The following is an 18,931-nucleotide window of genomic DNA, read 5'->3' as shown; positions in this document are numbered from 1 at the left end:
CTCCCCTAGGCGATGTGGGATATAACAGCTAACCAAATTTATAGTAGATAGGCCATTTCAACTTTCAAGCATATAAAATTTTAGATAACCCACTGGGAAGTTCTCATGTGAGTTCCCAGAAACAAAATCGTGAGGGCGTGGTCGGGGCCCAAAGCGGACAATATTGTGCTACGGTGAAGTCAAGCCTAGGATGTGATGGGGACTCGGGCCAGGATGTGACAATTTGGTATCAGAGCCAATCCCTGGCCGTGGTGTTCGTGCGAGAGCATTTCCATGATGGATGACCCACTAGGAAGTTCTCATGTGAGTTCCCAGAAACAAAACCGTGAGGGTGTGGTCAGGGCCCAAAGCGGACAATATCGTGCTACGGTTGGGGACCCGGGCCAGGATGTGACAATTTGGTATCAGAGCCAATCCCTGGCCATGGTGTTCGGGCGAGAGCATTCCCATGATGGGTGACCCATTGGGAAGTTCTCATGTGAGTTCCCAGAAACAAAACCGTGAGGGTGTGGTCGGGGCCCAAAGCGGACAATATCGTGTTACGGTGGAGTCGAGCCTAGGATGTGGTGGGGACTCAGGCCGTGATGTGACAATTTGGTATCAGAACCAATCCCTAGCCGTGGTGTGCCGACGAGGACGTCGGGCCCCTAAGGAGGGCGAACTCGCTTAACTTCGGAGTTCCGATAGAACCCGAAGCCAGTGAACTCTCAAAAAGCCTCGTGCTAAGTAGAGATGAGAATATACATATAAGGCTTACATGATCTACTTTCCTGGACGATGTGGGATGTAACATTAGCTCTATAATGTTCGAAACTTTAGGTTGCTCACCATTATGTTGAAAGATTGTTTTCCTGTTACACAACATGATTTCTCCATTATATATGTGACATGCATGATGCATAATGAGAAAAGATTAAGTGAAATAAAACATGGAAAACAGAAAGTGAAACCCTAAAGTGAGGAAAACAAAAAGTGGAAACCCTAAAAGTCAATATTTTGGCCGGCCAAAAAAGGGCAAAGAATAATCAGAACTCTCTTTTTACGACAGTAAATTGAAGCAGTCGGTGTAAAATATGTCAAGTATCAACTACATGCCAGTGCCACTGAGAAACGTCTTGAGACTCACAAATCTCAGTTCCCAAGCTCTGAACTTGGAAAATAAATAGACAAAACAAATATTAAACAAAAACTAATTTTATAAAATGAAATAATTAAAAATATTTGTGCAGAAGTGGTAAACGGGTGCCCTAAAATCCAAAGGATCCCTTGACAGAAAGATGCATGGTAAAGATTTTTCGCTGTTTCTTTGTTTGTTTTGTAGTTTCTTGACATCTTTATCCAAACCACAAACCCACTCCCCATTCCCATATGATGATTGTGTGCACGTGTGGTAGGTCTATCCACGTGCACCTGTTTTATTCGCTGAATTGATTGATTTGTTCTTTGCTTCTCTTTCTCTCTCAACCCTTCTTCTTCTTCTTGCCCTGGCTCTCTGATAAATTTTACCCCTTTGCTTCTGTCTCTTTGCTATCTGTCACCTCTTTCACCCACGCTTGTCTTTACTTCTTACCTGGGGTTAATAACAATATTCTGTTTTAACCTTGTACTGTTACTCCGGCGAAGTCGTACTGTCGGTAAAGATGGGCGACCAGAAGCCATATGTAGTTAAGTGCTCATAGTCATGGCTCATTATTTTTTTTGGTCAACTCATAGCTCGCCAAATCCCTCTGTACAAGTTGCACCTTTTTGTTTGTTTGAGAAATTATCATAGCCATAGTATACCTTAGTATGTACAACCTTTATTGTTCATTCATTCATTAAGTCGTATAAGTTATACAAAAACGTTATAAGATGAATTGTTATTTTATCTCTACTTAAGAGAATAGTACCTCTTAAACTACTTTTAGTTCCTTTATTTTTCAGTTAGAGAAATAACAAATCAAATGAATAAATCCTGTAATTAATATGGCTTAGGTTAGAAATATTAGCATATACAAACACGCACTTATATATATATATATATATATATATATAAACACACACACACACACACATAATACAGAACAGAAGTGACTACTTGAATTTCATTATTGTTTCTTTGCCCTTTTATGCTGAATGAGTGATTAGACAAAAAGCAAACTACGTCCTATTGGTATTACAACACGTGTGTTTCCCCTACGAACAATATCACCTAAGCAGAATTGATCCTTTCTCATTCACTAAGAGAACTTTCAATATACCTAAAACACGAGTACGTACGCAATGTGTGATTATAGAAATAGAATGATAATAGAAAGAAAAAAAATCTTCTTATTTGTATAATGACATATAACATACTGTTCCGTTTCAGCCACATTGAAAAGTCTCTCTTCATTCACAAACAGATTTAATTGTTCCTAGGAATATTTGGAACCCACTATTGTTTGGTCATGGATTCTTCGTAATATTAATTGCATGAACAATTACTTAATAATTTCCACTGGTAATTACTATGTGTTAATTCAAAAATCAAGGGGTATACATTTTTTGTTTCATATTTTAACATCGTCTAAGATTTTTTATTAAACAATTGTGCTTTCTCATTACTATTCTTTTCAAATTACAATTTTGTACGCTTGACGCATTGCACCGAACTCCCAATTCTGTATTTATTCATGTCAAACGGGCTGCGCATAGGGCACCACTGTATAATTTTCCTTTCTCGAAGATCAACCCATCCCTAGCTTGTTTTATTATATGACCGAGGCTAACTTGCATGTGTCCTTTGTCATGTGTCGCAGCTTCTAAATTGGAAGATTTAAACTAACAAAACCAAAGCTGCAATTACGGTTGAACGTAATTATGTCGATCGAGGGAACTTCTTGATAAAAATCAACCATATATCCAGATAGTTACTTACGTTGGTAGTTGCTAGTTGTAGAAGGACCACTAAAGTACCACAAGTCCTCTGGCTTTGCCAATTCCTAGCTAGCTAGTTTTTGCTCGTGGCAGTCCTGCAGAGAAGAGGTCAGGTCACGCGTGCTGGTATGTGGCCAATTGGCCAGGGCCATGGGCATTGACATACATACGTACTTCCGTTTGCATAACTAGGGTTTCCTTTTCTATCTTATACTCCAGTAAACTTTCAGCTACTTGATGCCCATAATAAAGGCCTACTACACTCTTTCAGATAAAATACAAAAATAAAAAAATAAAAAACCTAATCCCAATATTATTGTACTCCATGCAAACTCGTGCATGCGATGCGTCCCTTCTCTTTAATTTGTACGTGCTCTCTCTGCCCTAGACAGACAAATCTTCCAATTTATAAATATATTACATATCTAGGTACCAGCTAGTTTGGGTATATATATAATAACCAGAAACTAACAATTGATATACATATAATTAGTGTTTATAATTATGTAAGTTGGAGAGATTATGATGAAAAGCTTGGGGAGGCAATAAGTACGTATGTGGTTCCAAGCAACAATTTTGGAAAAGATTCTGATAAAACTTTAGGTACCTTGGTTGGCTCCACAGCAGAAGGGTGAGCACCCCCACTCCCATGTGTGAAAGGGTCCCCAATTGCAATTTGTAGTGATGCATAATTGCTTGTCTTTGCTGTTGTTTCTTTCATTCCTTCCGACTATTGTATTTTTAAAATTATATTATTTATGTTGCTTGAATGTGTGTTTGTGTATACATTCTCATCTCCATCTAGAGTAATACTGTACATACTCTCTTAAATTGGAGATAGTCTTTTTGTGTCTGCAACACTAATTATTTACCACGAGTGAGGAACTTGATGAGTGATGCTCATGAAGAAAATATACAACAGATTACGAGCAGACTCGCTCGCCATGCATGCATTGAGCTTGAGCTGCTTGGGTGAGTTGAGTCCAGGAATCCAGATTAGGTAAGCTAATGGTTACATATGGGCATGGGTGCCAAAACCCACGTGATCGGGTGGCTGCTTGGACACAACGAGTGAGCAAGGATGAAGCTTGTGGTGGGGCTCTCCACACACAGACAGGGGCTGGTCTAGTCCTGTGGTTTAGTTGTGTGCATTAACAAACAACAATGGAATTATCAATTATGGATCAAACGATATGCCCAATTTCATTTGCATGTTACCCCCTCGTGGGTGTTTCGTAATCGTCCTTGGTACCTTTGTGGAATATATAATATTGACAAGTACCAGACACTCAGCTCCTAGTGATCGATCGATCGATATCCATCATCCCAACCCCCCCTACCCACAATATCCAACCATTGATTGATCATTTCAATGTTTGTCACAAGAAATTTAATTTTCATTTCATTCATAAAAACAAACATCTTTAATTTATACACTTACGCATTCATGTGTTAATATATAGGATGCGACATGTTAGTTAGTCTTGTTAATGCACACAAGTGCTACACATGCCTATGCCGTGAACATGAAATGAAAAAATATGAAGAGAATTAAGTTAGGTCATGATGAGGGCTCGTTTTCAGAAATCCAAACCAAAGAAAAAGGTGGAAAGAAATATACTTAAGGAACGTATTAGTAATAACCCCTACATGATCTAGATTCAGACATGATTATATTTTCAACTAATCTGTACGTTTTTGCAGTATAACAAATTAGAGAATGTGTTGTGTGCCAATAAAAGATTTCTCAACAGATCGTGCATTATTCCGCCCTTTTGAGCGAAATAATATAATGTGTATAGGGAATTCTTCAATCAATCCGTAGCTATTGAGTAGTGCGTTGACGACAGGAGTACTCCACGAACACATTTATAGTCCAAATGATATAAAATACATGCAGTGGACATTGTATCACAAAATACCCATGAATATGTAAAATTAAAAAGAAAAAAAAAACATTTTTCTAATGTTTCATTCATGATACACCAATAACATGAAACCCATTATTCTGGCACAAAAGCAACATCGAATTCGAAGCATGTTACTGGTTAAAGTAATATTAATTAGGTAATCACAAGTTGATCTGATATCCTATATTATTCCTATCCACTGTATAATTGAACCTAAGGACATTGATTTTACAAATAATATAAATATTTTTATTCCTTCGCTCAAGATTGCTAGCATGTGTTTGGATGCCTCCTAACCTACCAACTCACATGCTCCACACCAATTAAAATCCTTAAGATTAATTGGGAACATAATATAAGATTTAATTAGCTACTTGACTCTAACTAAACTACTGGGAATGCATGCATTGTTTGACTCTGGATTCATCAGATTATGACCTCTTTAACTTCGAATCTCTTAGTTAGCTAGTTTCACGACTACCCATCCAGTCGGTGATGCCAGAAATGTTAGATCTTGGATGGCTAAAATTCTGAACAAATATAAGTTCTTTAGAATTTAGCCCTGATTTCTAATAAGTTAAATTTGACCACTGAGTCACTGACTAGTGATCAGCAAGAATTTCAGTTTTTTGGGGAAGCTTCAAGTCTATAACAATACAGTGTAATAAGAAAAATTAAACTTGGTCACACTCACGAGTCATGAATTTGACCGAATCAAATCTTAGAAATCACCAAATTGAGCTGATAATTTGATTACTTATAGTCAAGTGCACTTGTTTTATTGGTATAGACCTATATCCTTTAATCAAACTTTATTCACGTTCTTTTCTTTCCTTTTCTTCGTTTGGGTAGTAGGTCAAAGATCATAAAATTCAACCAGACATTAGCCTACTAAGGTTAAGGTTAGATTATCCAGTTTGTTGCTATGCGTGGAAATATTGCCCCTGCAGGTCCCTAGTGATTAAGTGAACGTGACATCCACTTCAATATGTACGTTTACTTTGGTTTTATTCACCATAATAAAATAAAATAAAATAAAACTTTACTTCAATTTTAGTTTTTTAATTTGCTTGTAATTAGCATCGATGAGACATCAATTAAATCCATCAATCTACTCCTAATATAGGTCGAACAAAACAAAGAAATAATGCATTGCAATGCAAGTGGTAAATTGTTATGGTAGTTAGGGTTTTTCTCGTCAACTCATTGCCATACGAAATTAAACTCTCTCTCCTCCTAGTTGTGTAATATGGATTGTGTTAAAAAAAACAAATTAAACAAGAAAAAAAGGGAAAAAAAACACAAAACTAGGTTAGAAAAAATAAGGATTGCAAGAGGCTTATAGTCTCAAGTTTGTTATAGTATGTACTCACTAAGATGTTCGATTCTTCTTCTCCAAAATCAACCGAGAGAGAGAGAATTAATGAACTAAGGGGAACAAATGAAAACTAAAACAATTATAGATTTTGGATACAGATGTAGTACAGCTCAATTATTGGTACAGACTAAACCTAACTAAACAAGGTGCGATCATTTTAGTACTATCAGTGGTTGGTTGGTTCCCATGACAATGCATGAGAGGATAATTAAGGGGTTTTCCTTGTGTTATCTAATACTCACTTTCCATCAATGTAGCCCATTGTTTGCACAAGACAGCATGGAATACATTATACTTTGTTTTTGGTTACCTATACAAATACAAAATAATTAAGGGTATATTATCAATTTCCCCCCTGAACTTGTGACCATTGGCCAATTTCCCCCCTGAACTTTAATTTTGGCCAATTTTCCCCCTCAACTCTCATAATTAGTCAATTCCCCCCCTGAACTTTAATTTGGCCAATTTCCCCCCTCAACTCTCAAAATTAGTCAATTTGCACCCTACTGTTAATTTTTTTTTTTTTTTAATTTTCCATCTATTCTTTTCTTAATTTTCAATCTTTCTAATAGCTTCCAACAAATACCTAAAATTAACATAAACTCACCTGCATAATATAGGGTAAAATGTACAAAAACATAATACAGTTAGTATGTGACATGGGTTGATTATAAGAAAAAATTATGAATCGGGTTTAAAGCATGTAGAAGAAGAAATAATAACAAAAAGAAATAATAATCCTAAACTCATGGATCAAACCTATTTCAATAAAATGGGTTATTCTTAATAAGGAGTCGAAAATTATGAATAGACTAGCCATTTTTTTACTAAAGCTCGATTCTTCGCAATTTACTTGAACTTAGCTTTCACTTTTACAAAGAAAATTGTATTCACATACAAACATTTACACATCAATCCTTTTTGTTATCAATTTTGTATAGTCAAAAATCAAATAAAATTACTCCATACTGATTTATTATGACTAATAATACTATCTATGATAAATTGTAAAATTCTAAATTTTAATCTATTTGTAATAGGATAAAGATATAGGAACATGATTAACATACATCTTATTTAGTTTCTTACACACACTTGTTTAATTATGATCAAATTAAAAATTTAACAGTAGGGTGCAAATTGACTAATTATAAGAGTTGAGGGGGGAAATTGACTAAATTAAAGTTGAGGGGGGAAATTGACTAATCATGAGAGTTCAGGAGGGAAATTGGCCAAAATTAAAGTTGAGGGGGGAAATTGGCTAATGGTCACAAGTTCAGGGGGGAAATTGATAATATACCCAATAATTAAAGCCAAAGTTCTAAGCTTTTAGTTTCATGCAGCATAAACAAATTAAGAAAACAAAATTAAAATAAAATGATTCTGATAAGTACTTTGAAAATATATAGCATAGGATTCCATCACAGGATGTTTTGCCTTCAATAGACAGCTGGAAATCATTACAAGTTTCCACATATTAAACGTGTATGAACTAATTGTTCATGCACTTCCATAAATTCTCTCAAGTTAATCATGTACGTTCTGGAAAAATATTTCATGTAATACTAATGGAGTTTTTATTCACTTGGAAGGACACTTGTTGGTTAATTTATAAACCATTTTTCTTATGTAATACTGTTGTTCGTGGACTTCCATATTGTTTCTTACAAACCCCTAAATGTCATATTGTATAAAAAAAACAAATCTGGATTTAGTATAACTATATATCGTTAAAAAATGAGTAATGTTGTTGCTAACATTAGCCATCCGATCCCCCTTGGAGCTACTTAGTTATGACATACACTGTTTGTGACGATGTTTTAGATGACATCATTTAATGTTGAAGTCTATATCGTAGAGGTGCTCAAATTCGATATTGAATCCATTTTGTATTTTATCCATCTAACTAATTATCATTAACACAAATAGTTCGTGTGAAAAAATCGAGTTATATGAGCCTTACAGGATTGAAGAGTAAACTGGTAGTTTTCGAGTGACAACATCTTTCATCTACTAAGAAGGAAGTGACAAGGAATTTCAATATATATTTTTTTTCCAAAGAGCAATTACAAACCATGCTGATTCCTTGCAATATTCCTACAGTTCTCTTACAGATTTAAGCTTTATTAAATGAATTTGTATTGTCACTCCTATGGCTTGCAAGACCCTGGAGGTGATCCTGGCTGCAATCGAGAACATAAATTATTAAAAAAAAAGAGAAGATATATTTTTGTGAAGAAACTTTGCTACAATACAAAAAATTATTTTGGTGAACAAGATCCAAAGTTTCTTAGCTTACCACACATGCATGTATATCGTTACATCCACACAAGAGCTCCCCATTGAGATTGTCTAAAGCTTGAAACGATCCTCCTCCATCACTCCTCTGCATCAAGAACCATACATGTATAAATGAGTAAAGTTTCCCTAATTTAAATTTCAGACCTAAATTTAAATCAGAGGTTATTAAACAGGGGAGAAAAAAAGGCATGCCTTGTAAAAATCAACAGAAACAAAGTTAGCCCATCGGTTGCCAGCAGCTCCATGACAAGTGTAAAGCATGTTAATCAGATTCCCAGAGTTATCTACGCAACTGCCTTTCTTAATGGGAACAGAAGCAAAATAATTCACCAAAACCAAAGATTTGGTCTTGTCATCAAGAGGTGATGATTCTCCTCTATTTGAACAAGCTTCCTTCATTCCATCATCCCCATCTGCAAAGTTTGGTGTTGTAAAGTAAGACATTCATTCATACATTCCCCTTCCTTAAGAGGCATGCTGACCACGGTAGATGTAGCGGGATCCATATCAACAATTATGTACTCAAAGTATCGATAGTATATCAACAATGCAGGCAACATTACCAATACTAGATCATGCAATATGCTTGTCGATATGGATCCAGCTCCAGGTAACTTAATAACAGATGGAAAATCATTTGATAATATTTTAAAAGAATGAAGTTGGTATGTTTGCTTCTTACATTGGTTTTCAACCATGTAGTTCCACTGGTAAGCGATTCCTTCAGATTGTTCCTTGGCTTTTTTTGAAGTCAACACAAGTAGCCTTTGGTTCTTGGCAACCATGTCACTAACTAGTGGCCAGTCCTGGCCATTTTTGGGCATGCTTGACACCGGAAACCAATATTTCTTCAACCCGGAAGCTTCGAAGACCTTTGTCAATCCATTTGGAGCTTCCACGTAGTCCTCTAATATCAATGTCACAATTTCTGATGGGTTGGCTGATAAAAATGCTTCAACTTCCTTCAGTGTATCTATAGCTGGTCCCTACATATTTGGGAAGCAAGGTTGAGGCAAATACATTTTGTGTGCAAGTTTCTTAATCTCAAAGAATATATATACAAGAAGAAAATGAAGTATGGCAGATGGTATTGCTTACAAATGCAGTAAAGTCATGGCATTCTCCTTTAAAAGAATGGCACAACCACACATCATCCTTAAAATCATACGTATCCAGCATCAAGGCTCGAACTCCACCCTGTAAGAAGTCAATGAGTAATGAGATACACGACTAAAAGAGAGCTGCCATTAACACTCTTAACAAGTCATCATGCATACAAGGCAGAACTGCACTTTGTGCATGATGACCTTTTCGAGAGTGCTAATAACAACTTCTGAACAAAATTGAAAAGGCACAAGGCCTGCACGTATATGAATGAAGGACGCAATACACTGAGCTGTTGAGTGACAGTTTCTTCTTGATCGTTGAAGGTAACGCGAGGAATTCCAGTATGAGATGGCTCTCCGTCAATTGCAAAGGCATTGTGGGTTGTCAAAAACGCATACTTGTTAAACGGCAGAGAATTGTTCTATGTCAAATGAAAAAACACAACTAATCAAATATACTATTAACCTTTCGAGGCAGATTCGGTGCTAATTGAATAAAGCTCAACTCCACGAGAATCCGAGTTAAGAGAAGATATAATTCAAGGAAAATGATAAATATACATCATGTTAATTTCTTTTAAAGTTTAATCATGCTTGGTGTTTCCGTTTGATTATTCAATCAAATATATAAAAAAATAAAGAAAAGTGTGTTAGAACTTAAAAATGTGTGTAAAATTCACCTCTCATCATTCAACCCTAGCTAATTGCCAAGCCTATGGCCGGCTTGTTTTAACCCTTTGGCCCTCCAAGAAATTAATATTTTAATGAACAGTGCAGGACCATATTTCTTACCATCTCCAACCAAGGGTCATAGGGCTTGTTTTAGCCCTGTCACAAAAAACCATCTCCAACCGAAAGCCAAAGGGCTATAGTATGGAATGTGAAGAATTGAAATAAAATGAAGTAAGATAGTATGGAATGGTGAAAAATATGTGAGAAATGGTGTAGGAAAAAATTAGAAATAAAAAAAAAAAAAAAAAAAAAAAAAAAAGCTGTTGGGCATAAAAACAAAAGGTGGGCTGGGACCATAAAAAAAGACTAAGCCCTAAACCCTAAAGTGGGCTGGGCAATGGAAAAGAACAAAAAATAAAAAAATAAAAAAATAAAAAATAAAAAATTGAAATTAGGCTAGCTAACAAGCTGGCTGGCTAAAAGTGGCCAACCAATTGGCCCTTTTAGATTTCGTGAGACCCACGAGCCCTCTGGCCTAACCCTCTGTTGGAAATAATTTTCGGACGTTTTTTAGCCCGCTGGCCCTATAGATCCTTCGGTTGGAGATGGCCTTAGGTCAAAGTGTGAAAACCCCAAATTGACATGCATGAGTGCGCAGTATCCTTTGCCCTTATTGGGCCTAAACGGGCCCAATTTCCAGGCCCAAACCAAACTCCTTAAGGCCAGTGAATTGTGGGCATAGAAAATTGTAAAATTCTTTTCAATGGTTGTGACATCCAAAGACTCGACCCAAAAAAATAAAAAATAAAAAAGACATCCGAAGGAGCCGGCAGTCATGCTCAGATTCCATGGAGTCAATGTGACGTAGTGGACCCCACCCCATCCCTACTCAAAATCTCCTGTTTTTCCTCTTCATGATATGGTCATGTTTATCTCAATTTTTCTCGTCTTTTAGAAATTTAACCACTCGAGGGCATTGATCATACTCAACGGGGTTTTGAGTATTGCTCGAAAGGCCTCAAGAGCTGCTCAAGCAGTTTCGAGTGGTTGTATTTCTATATCTTTAAAAAATAAAACAAAAATCTTGAATATATTACAGGAAACGTAAGTGTCCAAATTTTCTAGAGAGAGGGGGGTAGGTAGGTTAAGTGTCCAAATTTTCTAGAGAGAGTGGGGGTAGGTAGGTCACATACCAATAGTTTGAACTGATCTGTAATGGCTGATCTTATACATCTAGTGCCTGAGAAACCTTGTGGGCAAGACCCGCAGAGAAGTCCGGCCTCACAATCGGCGTCCGTCGAGCATTCGTCCAAAAGCTACACATTTGAAAGCAAAATATCATCACTCTTTCTTTTTTCTGTCACAAAAATTACATAATTCAGATGCATAGATATGAAAAGGAGAGGCACAAACCTTGCACTGTCCAATGCTTAAAACCGCCGCGAAAACCGTGACTAACAAAACGAGGTTCTGCTGAGTAAACCCTAAGTTCTGCAGAGTCTTCATGTTGCAAGTTGCAACCCAAAAGTGACGCAGAGTCTTCATATTGGAAGTTGCAACCCAAAAGTGATGAAGGGAAACTGTGGTCGTTGGGTTTTGGTGACCGAACTTAGGTTTCTCAGTTTTGGCTGAGAAAACGAAGTCCGCAGAACTTCTGAATGTAGATTAAACTGTCTGGGAGTTCTTACGGGTACGGATATAAATGTTCATCCCAAACAAAACCAATCACATCCATTCACAACAAACACGTTGGGATGGAGAAGAAGAGGAAATGTTTGAATCACTCGAGCCGTAACGGAACATCCTTAACCTTGGACCTTCACTCCCATGTGAAAATATTGACTTGTGGCTAAGGACTAAGGAGAAACAAAATTAAAATGGCATAATTTCCATATTCCATATATGTTTTGTTTATCCACCATATGTGTTCAACTATGTATAGTATGCAAGTGTCTACCTTTCTTGGCCGTTTGGCTAAGAAGGAATGATTTTTTATTTAATTTATAAGATGCGAATGAAATTTATCTTTTCTAACCTTATCATATTAGCATAGTATTTTCATTCTTTTTTTGTTTTTGACATACCTTGAGACTTGACGATGGTAAGTTATTCAATTCAGTTGAATATAGACAATAAATAAGGGGTGGTGCTATGTATATCAAATTCATGCACCAAATATTGTGGCACATTCTACATTGTATACATTTTTATTACAATTATTAATCAAATTTTAACTTGAATTAAAATATAAATTTGATTGTTTCCACATCACGTAGTTGCAAAATTTATATGTAACTATTTGATGCGCCTAGTATTATTCATAAACGAATACCAATGGCTAATATGTATGTAGAAAGAATATAGGATGCTACATTGAATGTGTTCAAGGTATCAAAATGTGTAAAATTAACACATTCAAATAAAGGGGTAGGTGATGGTGATGGTGATGGTCTTGACCTTCTTATTTTTTTGTGTTAGTCATTGGTCAAAGTTTAAGGAAAGAAAACTGCAATTTTACATCATAAGGTTTGGAGGTTATTTTCAAAATGAATCATGAGATTTTTAACTTTCGCATATTACACGTTGCTTTTGAAGTGAACCAATTTAATACTTTTGTCGATTTTACTACCTAATTAGACATTAAATGTTGATATAATATAAATTAGGTCCACTTAAGAGACACACGTTGATTGTCAATTTTATAAAATGGTTAAAAGAGTAAAATAGTAAACTACTAATATGCAAATGTTGGCTCAGTCTATACTCTGTCAATACTTAACATCTAATTAGACAACGAAATTGTTAAATTAATGTACTTTAGAAACCACTTAATGTCATATACAAAAATTGAAACCTCATAACTCACTTTGCAAATGACTCTTCAAACTTTATGCTGTAAATGCAATTACCAAAATAGAATCACACGTTCATTGTCTCACATGGGCCGAACTTAAACAACAATAAACCTATAGCAATGGCCCTGTTTTTTATCCAAACAAATTGTTTTCCTTTATGGTAATCTGATCCAACAAATAGTTAACAGACTACAATAGTAGGTAGGGGGAGCCCAAAACAAGCCCAGGCTCCATACAGTTTGGCATGCATTTTTTCTCTTTTAAACGTACACACTCTTTCTGTTAATTTTGTCCTTTACACTCTTTAATTTAACGAATAGAAAATTAAAAGGAGTGTAATAGAAAGTAAATTAGAGGTGTTTGACAAAACAGAGTTCATTGACATTCAACAATTCATAGCTCGACCTCACTCAGTTGGGTAAGTTGTTGTTTTGAACAACTTTTGTTTATGTCACGTCCCGATCCCGACATACGTCCAGGATCGACACATGACGTCACAAAAAACCCGTACATCTAACATACCTCGCCTCCGGGATATGGGCCAAACATAACTAACGATCCAACTGCGTAGTAATTTTTCGCATACTTTATGGCTGCATCTAACCTCGTTGTTAGACTGCTTACGTACACCAAGCAGGGATCAAGCCATTCGTAGTCTACCGTTTGTTAAGACTTTGAACTGTTCGTAATACACTTCCTAGCAGACAACATAGAGTACCACATTACACATGAACTATAAGCCAAACAAGAACTGTCATCTAGCCATTCACACACACATGCTTTCCAACATCATCCAATAATCAAACCAATCAATAACACATATAAAACACCGAAATGCAAGGCTAAAGTGACACAGTTCGGCCGAAGCCTACATCTCATAAGCTATCTTAATCCAATCTCAATCCAAGGAATCAACGAAGCAAATAATCGGGTTCTAGACCACTCAACAGAACCATAACACCAAACGGGATTTTGGACTACTCAACGAAATTCAAACCAGGATACGATTCCGGGCCACTCAACAAAATTGTGGAGAAGAAGGGATTTCGGACCTCTCAACAGGATCGTGGAGTACGATGCATATTGGACCACTTAATGAAATCCAAGCTAGATAAAATTATGGACCACTCAATGGAATCGCAGAGTAAAGGGATTCTAGACCACTCAACAAAATCCAGACGGAGCAAGGAACCGGACCACTCAATGGAACCCCAGCAGAACCCAGTTCTGGATCACTCAACAGAACCGAGCGGATGTCCAAGAAATATAACAACGCTCGAAGAACAAGACAAGAATTAAGTACTCGAATTACAAAAGCTCAATGAAACAAGAAATGGAACAAAGCACAAGTTACACATATTAAAATGGCTCAAAGAAACAGGAAATGAACAATGAAACTAGGTATGAAACAAGTTTCAAAACGACAAACCCCATGACAATGGGTTATCGGTCCACTACTAGCCCTCACATTTCATCACATCATACCAATCAGGCAAATCAAACCACAATTCAATTATGCACGTCAAATCACATTCCATAAAAATAAATCGATGGCTAAATATTAAAAATAACAATCCAATAGAAACCATAATTATAAATAATATCCACACAGAATAATAATTACAAAAACAGGGTAATCACCAGTATCACATACATTAAAGTCGTTCAGAGAAATGATAAACCCGCATCAAGTCAAACCATCTACTCTGTAACATTGCCAAACTAGAAATAACCAAATGTTGTGCACAGAGTTTGTCTTCATAAATGGTAAAATGCCACCTATTGGTGATCACACATCTTGTTCCTTTGTGGAACAATATTTATCATGATATGAGTAATGATCCATCAGAGTTATCACTGAGATGTGAAACCATGCCAACTACACAACATTTTTCTTAAACATAAATGTTGGGACTTCATTAATAGCAAACTAGATCATAAAAAAAAAATCCATATTATTTGTAGCACATTCCTGTCTAGCAATTACAGGAAAGCAAGACCACCTTGGAAGAAGCATGAGAATAAAACTTGATCCCACTTTTAATCCCACATGACTTATAGAATAGCTAGCTAACGTACCACAATTGAAGTCATCCGGAAAACATAATCAAGACCAATATACATCTATGAGGGTTGGGAATGTAGAAGTATGATTAAACTAAAGCTATAAGGGACTTTCCAGCATGCACTATTGTACTATTAGATTACCACATAACACAAGTATTTACAGCCAATAGGGCTCGTCTAACTCCAACTAATATCAATAACCACTTCCCAATAGTGTAACAGAGTTAATTCAATACTACGATATGTGCATCATCATGGTGCAAAGACTGCAGCTCATGTCTCACAAATTCTATAATCTATACAAACATTGTGATCTGGTGACAACTAAATAGAGAGCACCTCCCTTATTGCTTCACTTATCTCCCCAAGACAACACGATAATTAGCCAAAACATTTCAACCAAATGTATGTTCTCACAGTAAATTAATAATCCCAATTCTGCAGATATATAGTATCTCAAGAAATACGCACTCCAATCTCTACTTAATTATTGGAATTCTAATTCTTTAATTCAAAAACTACTTCTCATACATACTGAAGCATGCCAATTTGAAATAACAAAACTCATTGGAAAAAAAAATCAAAATAACAGAACCAAAGCAATCCAAATCCAACAGATGACAAGAAACCAGAGTGGAATACCTTATCCCAATAATTTGAACTTGGAAAGCTAGAAACTTTAGATACCATGCTGCTGAAGCTGGATCAAGAACTTGTTTCATTTCTCTTTGAAACCAAAAACCCAAGGCTGAGACTTTGATAAATGATAGGGGTATCACTATCACCTTATCAGTGAACAAAACAAAGCAGATCAAAAATGATAACGGGTGGAGAAGTTGAGTTTAGGTAGGAAAATAGGAAGAGAGTAGAAGACCGCAGGCCCCCTGCACTCGTCCACTCCCTTCTCCGATTGGTCTCCTTTCTTTTCCCTCATTCTGATTGCGCAGCTCCTCTCTCCCCAGACACAGCCATCCGCCTGGCTAAAAATTGACGGGAAGGCTCCCAAATTTTCTGGAGCCTTCCAGCAAAATGGGCCAAATTTACCATTTTACTCCTAGTCTTTGCCCGTTTATATTTCATTCATTATAACTCCAAATCACATTCCGTTTGCGCTCATGCGTACGTATCAACAAGTAATATCCAAATACGTAAAGAAAAGTGGAAAAATATATTGACACACCCCGACTCAAAATGTCCACTAGGACTCCGAATCAAGCTGTGTTGGCCGACACCTAGAAGGTGACGAAGCCATAAGTATAGTGATGTGGAAAATGGAATAAATTTAAACCTAAAAGTGCCTAAAGACAAGAGTGCGCTGTGAACGGGAATGAACCCATTTCACACGTGACGTCAGAGCATGAGTAAAGTACAGTAGTGTGGGTAAGAATCATACCCTTAGAGGTAGCCACCTATACTGAGATTTGTCAAGAATCCTCGTCAATACGAATTTTCAGCAGCTAAAACCTGGAGGGGCGAGAAACAGAAAACGTGAGTGGACAAAAACAAAGCTTTTTGAAACCATTTCTCTTTCCAAAAATAATAACCTTCACCGTAAAACTCGTATAATTTCCCAGAAAATAATACTACATACGTATAAAGAAATCAGGTTTGAGAGCAATGAAAACCAAAGTATGTGCCATGTCAAGTATCTCAGTAATAAATATGTAAGCCAGGTGTTATGAATCAATATAAAAGGTTATGTCAGCTGGAGTCACCTAATGTGACTTGTACGGCTGAGCCTATAGCTCATCTACCAATTCCTGCACATGAGTCGGAATCACCTAATGTGGTTTGTACGGCAGACTGGGTGTAAATAAGTATACTCAAGTGCTACAATCACGTGAAGGTTATGCGACAAATCACAAGTCACCTACAAGTCGGAACGACCTAATGTGGTTTGTACAACAAGCTGGCACCTGCCTTGGATCCAAGGTGAGTAGGTGGTGTGGGAGGTGAACGATCACGTGAAGGCTAGGCCCTGGCCTCGGGTGGAGCACTAACACCAGGGTGTAGGATAATGAGCACTAAATGCATCTAAACATAGCCATACACACTGCAATCGCTATCATCAATATGTACTCACCTGAAATTTACCTGGGCGTCCACAACTTCATGCAATAATATGCATATCTATACTAATGCATACACTAAAATGAAATGCAAGTATGACATGACACTTAAAAATATACGCACATTAAAATAGTTTCTGGGAAAATGTAAAACATATATACGTATATATAGAAAACCAAAGGCCCACTCACCTGGAGTCCGTGCTACAACCCCCTAGCACAAACATCGAGGCATCATGAACGATCGGCGCCTAGAACAATTATCAAACCACATCTCAGATTCCTTATCTATAGAACACGTAAATTACATTAAAAAAATCCCCAAGAACGTTCTAGAATGATTTGAGACCCATTGACCAAAAGTCAACCGTCGGTCAATGGTCGACGATAGAGTCCACAACCCTACGTAACTCGATCTGGAAGATTCTCTCCTCGGATTTATGATCTATAACTTCCAAAGATCCACATTATACTTCTAGAATAACATACTAAAATTTCATTATGATCCAAAGGGTTGGATCTCCGCCAATTACAAATTCAAGTGACGGTCAATGTTTTATTTTACGAACTTACAAGTCTAATTCGGAAAGATCCCTACGTCAGATTCCCGATCCGTAAGTTCCTTTGGTCCTCAAATATTACGTACTATAACGTATTAAAGTTTGGTGACAATCCAATGGTTGGATCGTCGATTACTATTCTAATTAAGTGGCAGAGCTTAATAGAACTTCGCTGGATTCTGCAGATTTTGCAGATTTCCAGGGCAATCTTTAGAACTCCATATCTCACTTGTTTCTCAACCAAATTTGACTCATAATATACCAAATCGAAGCTACAAAAGTATAGAACAAAATTATACTTGCTTGGATTCCAAATGATCGCCGGAGATGGCCAGAAAATGGCCTGAAAGACGGCTGTCCGCAGGAAAACAGGGAAATTCGTCAGAATTTCTGGGCAACCTTTCAACGTCCATAACTTTGTCAATACTGAACGAAATCAAGTGATTCAAAACCGAAAATCATAGTTCTCGATGAGAGGAAGAGATTGGTACCTTGTAAAATGACTATATCGCCGTTATTTGACCGAAAATGACTCTAAAGTGGCGGAGGTCGCTGGAAACTGGGCAAACTTTAAATCGTTATAACTTTCTCATTTCTTCACCAAATTAAACGATCCGAACATGAAAATTTATCTAATCGACGACAGGAGTAGATTTATACCTGTTTAGAGTTCAAAATATGGCTGGAAATTATCTGAATCACGCCTAGAAGTCTCAACCCAAAACCTTGTTCTTCGAACTTGTGTTTCGGGTTCGTTTTCAATGAAACAAAACTCAAAACTGGGTTTATGGTGATGAAGACATGCAGATAGCGGTTTTGATATTCAACAAGTCGAAGGATTTGGTGATGATGGTGGTTTGTTTCACGAGAGAAAGGAAGAGCCGAGAGAGAGAGAGTTAAGAGAGTAAGAGAAGAGCTACGGAAGAAAGAAGAAAAAAAAAGAGAGAGAATGTTCCAGAAAAGTGGGGGTGGCCCCACGTAACACTCATCTAGCGATCCAACAAAATACCATATATTTAATTAATTATTAATTTACTAAAATATCCTCGACGTTTAAAGGTTCGTAGAATCTTCGTTATAACTTCAAATTACATTCTGTTTGCGCCCACACGTTC

General features: G+C 36.7%; 1 protein-coding gene across 1 annotated transcript; it reads right to left on the bottom strand.

The window, feature by feature from the left end:
* Positions 1-8,211: 8,211 nt before the first annotated feature.
* Positions 8,212-18,722, bottom strand: LOC137740938 (PI-PLC X domain-containing protein At5g67130). Its single transcript, XM_068480743.2, has 13 exons — positions 18,477-18,722; positions 18,308-18,375; positions 18,116-18,170; positions 17,449-17,507; positions 16,581-16,651; positions 11,679-12,121; positions 11,459-11,581; positions 9,878-10,015; positions 9,586-9,684; positions 9,170-9,473; positions 8,680-8,900; positions 8,486-8,572; positions 8,212-8,369 (listed from the first exon to the last, which is right to left on the bottom strand). Exons 6-13 carry the CDS (start codon positions 11,808-11,810, stop codon positions 8,337-8,339), a joined length of 1,137 nt encoding a protein of 378 aa, XP_068336844.2. The 5' UTR covers positions 11,811-12,121; positions 16,581-16,651; positions 17,449-17,507; positions 18,116-18,170; positions 18,308-18,375; positions 18,477-18,722; the 3' UTR covers positions 8,212-8,336.
* Positions 18,723-18,931: the final 209 nt, after the last annotated feature.

Source organism: Pyrus communis, chromosome 9, assembly GCF_041283825.1.
Source record: "Pyrus communis isolate YQ-2024b chromosome 9, ASM4128382v1, whole genome shotgun sequence".
Taxonomy (NCBI): domain Eukaryota; kingdom Viridiplantae; phylum Streptophyta; class Magnoliopsida; order Rosales; family Rosaceae; genus Pyrus; species Pyrus communis.
This window is presented reverse-complemented; position numbering and strand designations above follow the sequence as displayed.